The 12707-nt window shown below is 43.6% G+C and overlaps 1 protein-coding gene across 1 annotated transcript; it reads left to right on the forward strand.

The window, feature by feature from the left end:
- The first annotated feature begins 10486 nt into the window (after positions 1–10486).
- Positions 10487–11695, forward strand: LOC136373915 (epidermal differentiation-specific protein-like). Its single transcript, XM_066338975.1, has 2 exons — positions 10487–10557; positions 11086–11695. Exon 2 carries the CDS (start codon positions 11139–11141, stop codon positions 11667–11669), a length of 531 nt encoding a protein of 176 aa, XP_066195072.1. The 5' UTR covers positions 10487–10557; positions 11086–11138; the 3' UTR covers positions 11670–11695.
- The last annotated feature ends 1012 nt before the right edge of the window (positions 11696–12707 follow it).

A 12707-nucleotide genomic window follows, 5' to 3' on the forward strand; every position in this document is an offset into this window, starting at 1 on the left:
TTTGGGAAGGGCATTTTACCAGCCTCCATTTATAGCTTGCACAGTAGTCTTGTGAAACACCCCATCCCACAGAACTGAGAAGTGGTACCATGCCCAGGCATCAAAACCCTTTAACTATCCTATCCTAGATTAGATGTTCCAACAATCAGACATCATCTTCCTCTCTTTCAAAAGTCCGTTGAAGCATGATTGACTTGAAAACTGGAAAGTTCATTACTTGTCTGTCCTTCTCCTCCAGAAGAAAATGAAATCACAGTACTAAAAATATACCAAAGTATTCTGAGACACATATACTGTAGAATGTCCTGCCTGTTGGAGTTTACATTTTTACTTTTCTGGGAAGAATACTGAATACACAACCTTAGTCTTCCTAAGAGTTTTGATGGAAGATTTTCAACTGACATTGGTGACATTCATGTAACATTTTTGGTTTTCTTTTCCCTCTTCCCCTTACAATCACAGTATCATTAATGTTGGAAAAGGACATCAAGACCATAAAATCTGGCCTTCAACCAAATGCCACCATGCCCATTAAACCATATTGCAAAGGGCCATATCTACTTGTGTTTTGAATATTTTCAGGGATGGTGACCCCATCACTTCCCTGGGCAGCCCATTCCAAAGCTTAACCACTCTTGTTTTGAAGAACTGTTTCCTAATATCCAGCCAGAACCTCTCTATGCACAACTGAAGACCATTTCCCCTTGTCCCACCACTAATTGCCTGGAGAAGACACAAACCCCTACCTTACCACAAGCTCCTTTCAGGTTTTATCAAGAGAAAACATATCTGCCCTGAGCCTCCTTTTCTCCAGGATAAACAACCCCCAGTTCCCTCAGCTGCTCCTGATCAAACCTGTGCTCCAGACCCTTCACCAGCCTTGTTGCCCTTGTCTGGACTCACTCCAGACCCTCACTGTCTTTTCTGCACTGAGGAAATGAGCACAGGATTCCAGGTGTGGCCTCACCAGTGCTGAGCACAGGGGGACAATCCCTGCCCTGGTCCTGCTGACCACACTATTGCTGATCCAGGCCAGGTGCCATTGGCCTTCTTGGCCACCTGGGCACAGCTGCCTCATGTTCAGCCCTCTGAAAGTGTGGATGCCTTGTCCCTCGAAGGGGTCTTTAGGGTCCCTTGCAGCCCAAACATCTCTCTCATTCTGTGACATATGTAATCACATATTTATGTATAGTAATAGATGGTACTCTCATACCATCAATAATAATCAAAACCATCAATATTGTTGTCTCAAAAGCAGAAAGAAGGTCACAGTGTAGAACCCAGAAAGAGGATGTAAATAGAGACCTTCTGGCATGGTGTGAAGCCAGTTTCAGTCAGAGTTTTAAAGCAGAAGCAAGGCAAAAGACCACCATGGATCTTTGCATATATTTATCTTGTACAAAGTACTGAATGTTTTAAATGGTGCTTTATACTGTCAGTTTTCAATTTAAACACTTGAATCCAGTTAGACATGGTGTTTCTTTCCATATTATTGTGCTAAATACAGCACCAGACATTTTCCCAATTCATTCTGAAGAAAATGCTTCAGATAATGCTTCTACAGCATGGGCTCAGTAGCTGAGCAGGAGGAGTTCCTGGGGCTGAACACCCTGGTGTAACTTCAGTGTTCTTTCCTTTTACTTTTGATCCTAATCAGCTGTTTGTAGCAACTATCAGGGGCTTTCTCAGAAGAGCATCTTGTGTGTTGAAATCCCACAGATCCGCAGATGCCCTCACAGTTCTCTTTTTCTTGCACTTGTGGTTGGATGTGAGTTGATTTCTACTCTCTTGAAAGCAGCAGAACAACATCCTGAAAATTTTGCCTCCAAAAAACCAACCTGACCAAGAAAGCCCCAAACACTAAACTGAGGAGAGACAAAGTGCAGGGACACATTAATTGCTGAATGCAGGGACAATGCAAAGAAGCTCATTAGACTCACTGAGACAATGTCAGTGTACAGAAATCCCCATCAGGACAGCATCAGTCAGACAAGGCTGAATAGAAGGGAGGACAGGGGACATCGATCATCTTTATTTCTAGCAAGATTCCTCAGGAGCAATGTGGATCAGGAAATACTGGGATTTGCCTGTCTTACATGATGAGCTTGAATGATCCAGGGAGCCAAGAGGACTGTAGGATTGGTGGATAATTGAAGCTGGCAGTGATCTCTGGTTGCTACTGGGTCCAGTCAGCTGCTCAACACAGGGACAACCATGAGGTGAATTATGTTTGCTGGTGGCTTTATCCCATCAGGTCTTGAAAACCCCTGAGTATGCAGACTACACAACTTCTCTAGGTGGTGTGATTTAAAATTTACTGACATCATCAAAAAAATGTTTCTCACTATGTCAATTGAAAGCTCTCTTGGTTTGTTTTATGTCTCTCACATTTTCATCCTCCCACACTATGCACTCTCAAAAGTTTAGCTTCATCTTCTCAGTAATTTGCTTGTAAGTATTGCAAAGCTGCTGTTAGGTCCCAACAAAACATTTTTTTCCAGCTGAACATGCCATATTCCCCAGCTTCTCCTCCCAGGGCAAATGCTGCAGTCCACTGACCTTTTCTGTGGCCCTCCTTTATCAATTTTTTTTTATGCTACATTACCCAAAACTGGATGCAGTGTTCTAATCGCTGCCAAAGAAGCAATGAGCCCCTTAATCTGCTGACTTAGGCTCCTGTTAGTATAGCCCAGGATGCTGTTGGTCATTTTTGCTGCCACGGCAGACTTGGTTCATGTTCAGCTTGGTGCCTACAAAAATCAGAGGGTCCTTTTCAGCAGAGCTGCTCCCCAGTCATTCAGTGCCCAACACGTGTCATTGCAAGGGGTTCTTCCTTCCCAGATGAAGGACTTTGTCCACTTCAAATTTCAGAAGGGTCCTTGTCAGCCCATTCCACCTGTCTTCAACACCCTTTTGGATGACAGCTCTGCTGTCAAAGGGTGCCACAGGCAAATTTCTTAAACAAGCACCCCCTCATGTTCTGCCGCATATGTGTCTCATTCACAAATATATGAGGACTGCAAGTCTTCATCTTAGGGGCATGAGAAGAAGTGTCCTAATGAACAAGTAGCCAAAAAAGTGCTATCTATGGAGGTGGAAAAGAGCAGCCCCAGAAAGGGTAATGATCCAGTATGCCAAGAAAGGGAGAAAATCTACAAGAAACAGTGCCAGCACTCTGTTGTTTCAGCCCATGGGTCACCTATCCTTTTTATGTTAAAGATTGAAAAACTAAAGTGTCTGAACTATTTTAGCAGGAGAGGAGATCCTGCTGATTTATGGAGTAACAAACATGAAGATGCAGGTGGGAATGCAGTAGCCTGGTAGAAAAGTGTCACTTTTTACTTGTACAAACCTGTCACTCATCCACAGTTATTAGGGTCATTAGGGAGTTTCTCAAATGACAGAATTATCAGTAATAAGACCCCAGGACAAAGGTACTTCATCCATGAAATTCAGAAAAAGATTTTTTCCAGATATCTTCTCTCAACACCTTCTTCTAGGATAAAGGTTCCCTCTCTTACACAGCAGAAGTGCAGAACTTTCAAAGATTTTGACAATTAAATGAAAAATAAGATTTATTAAGTCTGGCATTTGAAAAATCCAATTGCTGAAAAGTGACAGTACAGATAAAATCCTGTGTGACTGGGGTCTACACCCAAATGGGGTAAAAGGCCTGTCACAAGCTCCAGGTTCACTCTGTTGCCTCAGTCCAACCAGCAGTTCCCACATCAGTCACCCTGCTCCCTTGCCCACCCGAAGAGTGCACACAAAGTCCCTGTGTACAGTCCTGTGTCCCTCTGACCAGGGGCCAGCACGAGCTGCTGTGTCTGTAGGGCACAGCACTGCCCTAAAGAGAGGTGTGGATTTGGGTCCCAGAGTGTTGGTAGGGACCAGTCGGTGCGATGGGAGCAGCTGATTTACAGCAGGGTCCATTCACTCGGGTGCAGCCTCACACTGCCCCTTACACCCATTTAGGCTGCAGAGCAGTTTTCTATGCCATGCTGCACTGCCATGTGGAAGCCGACCCGTGGGCACCTCTGAGGACAGATTCCCAAATTACGTGGGCTCACTGGGCTGCAGGGCTCTCTTGGGTCAGTTATGAGAGTACCTCTGTTGGTGCCTTTAGCAAGAGCAGTCTTGAACGTGTCCGTCCTGTAAAGCCTGTAAAGCAGATAACCTGTCCTCAGAAAGGTGGTATGAAGAGTTACTATGTCACAGGCAGAACCAACCACAGAACAAGACCAGGCTGGTTTAGCTCAATGCCAAATGTACAAATTAGGGAAACCAGATGACAAGCAGGCATACCTGCTTCCTGTATTCTGTAATGTATGTGCAGGATGCTAACAGTCGACTGCTAAAAGACAAAGCAGTGCTCCCTTGTCACCCAGCTGCTTTTCATGCCAAGGTTCCACCTACAGGCATAATGAAGTCTTGACACACCATTTAATGACATACATGGTCAGAACACAGCACTGGAATGCCTGGTCACCTGTTCTTGTTCACTACAATTTAAAATTACATTTCAGTATTTAGGTGATTTCCTTCTTGTTAAGCTGAAAAATTAATTTTGAAGTAGTTGTGCCACTTTGTTTTGACTTATTTGCTGAACAAATTGTATTTTCAGAAAGCCTCTTCTGAACACAGTTCTTTGAAATAGGTTTTTTCCTGAAACTGCTTCCTCAGACAATATTGGTTCCCAGCTCAAGCGGTGAATTGATGCATTATAACTGCACTCCCAGTGTATCTTTTGGCAACAGGATCAAATTGGACAACACAAGGGATCCCATCATGGACATCAGACAGTTGTGAATTTTGAATTAAACTATACTCTCCCACATCACGTTTGGACAAATACTGATTAGCTAGGGGGATCTTGAGACAGAGGAGCTGGTTTTGAGAGGAGCAAAACTCTCACCAATTTTTTCTGCTTAGCATAAAAACCCTCAGGTTTCCCAGATATCCCAGTCTTGAAGAAGAGAGATTGCAGAGGACTGAGTTCATAAGATATGATATATACATTGTATGTTTCATATTTTATATTACATACTATGCATTATAGAGTATATATACCATGTATCATATATAAATCATCTACTATGTATTTCAGAAATCATATATCATATATTTAATTTGTTATATGTGACATTATTCACACCTTTCAAAGCAGGGTGCACTGCCTGTTGTGGATCATGTCGATGGGGGTCTCAGAAACGTTGGTATCTGGTGTGAAAGTCTCAGCAGAATTGATACAGTAAGTTAGGGATGGGTGGAGCATGAGCAGAGGCTTTGGCTGGCTTCTTCCCCCAGCCTCTCCTAGTAACTGAATCCTTCTCCACAGGAAGAAATATACACATCTGTGCACTGATTTCCCCTGAAAAACCCTTCTCACTCCCACATTATTTTTTTGGAACATTTCTAATCTCATTCTCTAAGGTGTGAGGCCACCAGCACATCAATTGCTCTTTTGATTTTCAGTCGGGTGTTGCTGTCAAGGCCAAACTACAGCAAAAACAGGGAAGAAATGCAAAGCACATCCTTATTAAGATTAAATTAAATGCTCATAAAACTATCTTCCCTCCAAAGCAAATTAACTGCTTTTTCTGAAAACATAGAAGAGAGAGCCCAGAGTTTGAAAAACATTCAGTCCTGCTAGCATGCCCATGGCAAATGCAATGGTTTCACATGCCTAATCCCTACCGAGCAGGTTCTCCAGCTGAAGTGGAGCCAGTAGATGGCAAAAACACAGCTCTCTTTATGTACCATAGCCTGAAAAGTCTTTGGTGTAATATAGATGAGCAAGAAGGCAGCCTGTAGTTGGGACAAACCAGGTAATCTGAAGTAAATGAAAACAGATTTTATTGTTTTAGTGGTGGGCTTTTTTTGGTTTTGGGGGGTTTGTTTTGGTTTGGTTTTTTTTGTTTGTTTTTTTTTTTTTTTTTTTTTTGTTTTTTGTGGGTTTTTTGGTTGTTGTTGTTGTTGTGTTTTTTGTTGTTTGTTGTTTTGTTTTGTTTTTGTTTGTTTGTTTGTTGTTGTTGGTTTGGTTTGGTTTTGGGACTTTTTTTTTAACACTTAGAAATGTACAAAATGGCTCAATAATAGAATAAGTTTTTATGCATCACTAAACAACACTAAACAACTAAACACTAAACAAGGGTGACCTCTTAATGTGTTTTCTTTGCAACTGCTTTCACCGCTCCAACCTTTGTTGTTTCAAGGTTTCTTTTCACAATAAGTCAGTTCTTATTCTATCCATGAGATATCTATGAAGAAGTGATAGGCGTGTGGGGAATTTGCACAACTTTACTTTCATTTATGGTTTTGTCATTCACCATAGCAAGATTTAAACTGAAATATATATCACATAGATTACCATTTTCTGTTGCCTTTGAAGTTTATCTTATTTTATTATCTGCCTCATAATACAAAATTTGCCCAAAGCAAACTGCTCATGTATTAAGATAATAAAGAATTTCCATCCTGAGCTTGATTGATCTTACCTGTACTTTATTGATGATTTCTGGGTGCCACAGCTGGATACATCTTCTTCATCCTGAGCCTGCTTGGATGAAGTCAGATGAGAATTATAAAGGTCACAGGGAACCATAATAAAACCCTTCATCATATCTTAGCAGAGTTCAGATACTTCAGAGCAATGATTTCCCTGCATGTCCTCATGAAAAATTGCAGAAACAATAAATGAACTTTTACTAACCATTTATTGAATCCACAAATAGTCCCTCAGGACCCTTGGTAGCAGCCTAACCATACAGAAACAGAAATTCTAATTAAATTAGACCATGTGTGATTTTTGTGGCACTTACCTGCTACCTAAAGAAATACCATTATGTAAACCTTCATGCTACACTCCATGTGTTATAAATCCTTAGTGTGTCCTAATTTCTTAATATCAAAAATATTATTATTCTGTTAAATTTTGTATTTTATGTATGGTCAGACTACATGCCTGTAGTTTTATATAGTACACAAAGTTACTGAGAGAAGTTGATTAGAGAATAGTTCTACTTTGCTATTAAAGGGTTATTTTATAGAAGCTGTTTTCACAAGTATTTTCACCAGACTAATGAGATATAGGGGCTCTTTGTTAAAGACATAATGTAGGGGCCATACAGCCCCTATACAATCTTGCAGGATCAGTTCCTACCTCTTGTGTGAACATCTGAGCTCTGGACCATCTGAAGGAATAGGGGTTTGGTGTCAGATACATTTGATCATTTTTGCCATTTCCTGATCCAAAAGTACTGCCAATATTGTTGTAAATTCACTCTGGGGTGGATTGACCTAACAGCATAAGGATCCCGGCTTTGGAATATGCAAGCCTGCCTTTGGAAGTGGTCTGCTAACAAACCTGAGTGCAAACCACAGCTTTGGAAAGCAAAGACTTTGATGATGGAATTATGAGAGTGAAACCCATTGTAAAGGAGTTGCTTCTGACTGCACACTGCAGCCATGGGGGCTTGGTTAATGAACAGCTGGAAACTCAGGAAGTTTTCTGAATTTGGGGATTGCTTCAGTAAAGTGAACTTAGGATGCAAGGTTGCACACAAGGCAGGGCAATTTGTGAAACACTGTTGGCGTGGGTGAAAGCTTCCTGGATTGTTCTTTGCAATAATTTTTCCTTGGAGAGGGAGCACCATCTGCAGTTTAAACTAGAAAACCTAGAAGACAATCTGCAGACCTTTTTTTTTTAAATCTTCTCAATGACATTTTCCATTTAGAGATTCAGGAGAAACAGCAAAGGCAGCTGGCTACATGGAAAAGTTGTCATGCAATAGGTCAGAGGCAAAAGTAGAGTGTGCCATGTGCTCTAAATGACCACCTCAGACGGATGATATTAAGTGTTCTCAGGGTTTATGAGAGGAGGAGGCTAGGGTAAAAACTGATTGTGTGCTACAGTCTCCAGGAAAACTTTTCCCTCTGGAAGCACATATTTGATGACAAATGCAAAGCTTCCTGGACTGCAATGTTGGAAGTTGAAGATCTTCTTCATGCTCTCATGTATTTGAACCTAACCCAGAAAAAGCAGGGCCCCTGACTATCCCACATTAGAGTTGTGCACGTTCACAACAGATTTATTAGCCAGTCTGTTCTGGAAATACCTCTCTCCTCCCCTCCCTCTTTCTACAGAGAATCCCGGGAAAAACACATGCACCTCCCTCCCATAAAACACATACATGTGTCACCAATGTCTTCTGGATTTCTGACCCATTTAGAATAAGAATCATGCCTAAGACACATCACAGGGGCTGTATCCACAATTTCATTCCTGACCCATGCCTCCTTTCAGAATTCCTGAAAAATTGTCTATCAGGGAAAGAAAAGCTTTCTGCAAAAGATACTTTCTGAGCCATGCTGAAAGGATCAGAGAAAAGAGCAGCTTCAGCCTCTCATAACATATTTCCCTGCCTCCTCCAAATAGAAAAGCTATCATATTTCTGTTTGCTCACAGCAGCTCTGTTACTAGTTAAACTGCGCCGAATAATTAATTGTTGGAAGCATTTGAGATCCAAAAGGTCTGCCCCATCTCTTGACTTTCTTTGGCCTGTCTCATCAGGGATTGAACTTCTAGGCAAAACTTCCCTATAGGTTTGCCAGTCAGGAGAGCAGTTTGCTGCCAAACCAAGAAAAGCATAACAAGATTGCAAACTGATTCTGTTAGGAGGTGAAGTTGCAGAGGTGATCTGGTGTTTCATTCATCAAAGTTCCCTCGTGCTTCTCTCCACACAGAGCTTGCTTGGCCATCCTTGCTTGTCTAATGATTTCAGCCACTTGCCCTCTCACACTCACAGAGCTGACTCACTTGACTCACAAATTTCAACTCTTTGGAGCAAGGTCTGGGGAAACAGAAAAGAATCTGTTAGGTGTGATCACCTAACCCAAACTTTGCTGTAGTCTGTGAGCAAAGGATTCTCCTGTTTTGGTTGTTTTCAACCCAACTTGCTCCTTCTCTCTACTCATTCTGAATAGTAGCTGTTGCAGTCACTCTTTCCACAAAGGGTTTTCCCTACCAGAAACATGACAGCCTTTAATATATGCAACCACTGAGAAATTCATTTTAGTCGTGTCAGAATGGCTTCGTTCTCACTCCTTTCTGTTGCTGGATAAGAAATTGGAGGGCACTTGCATACTGCACAGCAGGAGAACTGCAGGAGCAGGGGAAGGGAAGAGGTGATTCCCATCTCCTCCCAGCAGAGGCCACACCTGGAATATTGCATCTGTTTCAGATGCCCTATTCAAAGGTAAATGTGAACAAATCGGTGAGAGCCCCATAGAGGCCACTGGATGGCACTGGAGCATCCCATGAACCACGAGAGTCTCAGGCACCTGGTCTCGTTCAGCCTGGAGAAGGCAAAGCTGAGTGTTCTCAGAGGGGCTCAGCAAAAGGACAGCGGGAAAAAGGCTTAAATGGAAACCTAGGAAAGTCAGACAGAAAATAAGGAAGCAAAAATTCATGCCCAGGATTGTTCAGCACTGGCAGAAAGGCCAGAGAGCCCGGGGAATCTCCACCCTTGCAGTTGTTCAGAAATCTCTTGAAGATGGTCATGTGTAACCTGGGCATGTTTGGAGGTAGCTGTGCTGTGAAGAAGGCCTTGGACTAGGGAGGTCCCTTCCACAATCAATCTTTCTGTCAGGAAATCGAAGGAAGACATAAAGCCTTTGTCATTTCTGGTCGATTTCATCCATTGTTAAACTTCAATGAAGAAGTGTCACCATCAAGTCATGTGAACAAGAACTTGAGGATTACTTGTTGGACATTTATAAATTCCATTGCCCCAACCTCTGATTTTCTTCCCCATTCCTCCACAGGCTCTCACCTGCTCTCTTGTCAAATGTAATTGCCCATACTGAAGGGTCAAAGTCTTTCTCCACCTTTACTCCATCCTATTATCACTGAAAAAATTTCAGAAATCCCTTCCTAGATTTTTTGGGCTTGACGCTTCTACAGTTGTTTAGATTCTGTCTTTGACTAGAGAAACAAAAATGTACATGAGCAAATGAAAAGTTTCTGACACATTCTCATCCACATCCCTCCTCAAACCTTTCCTTTGGTGTTCAGTAGGATTGCACTCCTCTCTGCTGCAGGGGCAGCTGTGCCTGTGACATTCCAAGCAGAGTGGATGGACTTCTAGAAGCATTTAGGATGGAAGGAACCTTGAGGAGTTTCTACTTCAAACTGCTGCTCACATCAGGATGGAGAATGGGAAGATATTGTCCCATGCTGGTTTTAAAGCCAGGGCAGAGAAAGCAGTGTGGGACAGGAAGGTTTGCTCCTGTACTGCTGTGAAAATATGTTCTGCAGGGGGCTGAGGGGGCAAGAAGTATTGGGAAACTTCGACAGCCCCTGTGTCACAATGTACTTTGGTGTGTCTGATCTGGCTTTTAGGGAGTTTCGGTCACTTTTCATGCTGTCACCTGAGCTGTTGCACAAGACTCCTGTGCAAGCTATAAATGCACAGAGGTGAGATGCCCTTCCCAAACTGCAGCCCTGCACTGGAGGAATTGCCCTCAGCTCTCCCCAGACCTGCAGCTGACATCAAGGTAAGAGGCACACTTGGTACAGGAGAACTGGAAGGCTTTCTTGGGCAGCTGCTGGGAAATGCAGGGGAAGGGAAGGAGGCTTTAGTGTTGGGGTGAGAGCTGCAGCACAGACGGGAGGGTTCTGCTGTGTGCATGTGCGCAGACTGAACCCATCTTTAGGGGAGGAGGAGATGGCTGCTGCAGGACAAACAAACCTGAGCAAGGGAGAGGGTGGAGGGGGGCCAGTGATACACAATTGTGAGGGGCGAATGTGAGAGTATTTTACAACTTACTCTTGGCCATACACCTGAACCAACACACACATCTAACTCAAACAGGGTAGTTGTGGCCACATATCTCATTTTGTTTTCCCTCAAAATTGAAATTTCTATGCCATGCCCACACTTCCTTCCAGCTGCTGCTGTGTTTATCCTTTGTTCAAAATGTGTTGATCTCCACATTTTCTTTTTTGCCTTCTCCATAATTTTGTGTCGGCTGCATACAGGCCTCTTACAAGCATTGTTTGTTTTCTGTCTTCTTTTTGTGCAGGCTTTCATCCAGCTCCTGGAGGAAGGAATCCAAACTCCAGAAGTCCTACTGAGATGGGGAAAATCATCATTTATGAGCATGTCAACTTCCAGGGTTTGTCCAAAGAGTTCACCACGGACACTCCCAACCTACCAGCTCTGGGTTGCAATGATATTGTCTCCTCAGTGAAAGTAATTGGCCAGCCTTGGGTGGCTTATGAGCATGTCAACTATAAGGGTCAGTTTCTGGTCTTTGAGGAGGGAGAATACGAATCTCTTGGGAAAGAGATGAATGACAAGATCAGTTCTCTGCAGCTGATCACAGATGATCTGCACAATCCCCAGATCACTCTCTACCAGCATGTTGAATATAAAGGCAGGAGCAGAATCGTCAGAGAAGCCACCGACCTGGCTGGGGGAGAAGATAATGACATTGTCTCTTCCCACAAAGTCCAGAGAGGTGTCTGGCTGCTGTGTAAGAACAGCGATGGGAGTGGACCTCGACACCTTGCCCGAGCACATGAAGATGTTCCCAATTACACAGAAATCGGTTTCAATGACAAGCTTTCCTTCCTGCGTCCCCTTCGCCCTGGCCGTGACTCTTAGACTGCACATCCTGGGACCCTGAGGGATGTAGCTCCAGCTCCAGATCCAGCAAGAAATCTGAGACTTTGATCTCTGCCTCTGCTTGTGCCCCTCCCTTTCTGATTGGCTTTACAAAGCCCCTGTGCTACCTTGAGCTCTGCCATTGCCTGTAACCTCTTTTGGGTTGGTGTCAATAAAGACTCTCTTGCAAGCAACAGTGGGTCTGGATTTTAGTGTAGATAAATATTGCCCTTTCATGGTGAGATGTCTCTGTGTATCCAGAGAGTGGGTCCATGCAGTCATTTTGAGACTTTTACATGGATTTCCCCTGAAAGGATTTCTCTCCTTCCAGTTTCACTCTTCAGTTTCAGTGGGTTCAGGCTTGACCCAAGCAGTGCTAAAATCTCGGTGAGGATGTTGATTATTGCTGTGATCCTGGTCAAACTCTCCCATGCAGACTGTTCCTAAGTATCAGATGTTTGATTGTAACTCATACAATCGAGCAGAGGATGGATCATGCTGGTGAAACAGTCTTCCATTGCCCCAATCACATAATCAAACAGTAAATTCTCATGGCTTTGGATTGACTGATTGGTCAATCCCAGTGGAAAAAAACTGTGCTGAGTTTTAAACCTGCAGTATCTTGGGAAGGGAGGAGGGATGACAAGGGCTGTTTTGCCATATGCAAATTGACCTGGACAAGCAGAGTCCCAGCCCTCCTCCATCCCTGCCCAGTGAGAGCTGCACGCCCTGAGCTGTGGATTGTCACAGCTGTCCCATGGCAGCTCTGCACTGCAGGGTTTATCTCCCTCTGTGCTGACCTCCTGCCTGGCACAATTTCCTTGCCCTGGTGGCTGGGCTGCTCAGACAGGAGCTGCACTTGGCCTTTTGGAACCTCACAGGGTGCCCATGGTGCCAGTGCTGAAGCTTGCCAAGGGCCCTCTGCATGGTCCCTTCCCTCAGCTGATCAGACACATCCCTCAGCTCAGAGCCATCTCCAAACCTGCCCAGGCTGCACTCCAGCCCACTGCCTGTGCCACTGATGAAGACATGGAGCAC

This window comes from Sylvia atricapilla, chromosome 2 (genome assembly GCF_009819655.1).
Source record: "Sylvia atricapilla isolate bSylAtr1 chromosome 2, bSylAtr1.pri, whole genome shotgun sequence".
NCBI lineage: Eukaryota > Metazoa > Chordata > Aves > Passeriformes > Sylviidae > Sylvia > Sylvia atricapilla.

Coding starts and splice junctions, on each gene's coding strand:
- LOC136373915 (XM_066338975.1), top strand. CDS start 11,139: ATGGGGAAAATCATCATTTATGAGCATGTCAACTTCCAGGGTTTGTCC.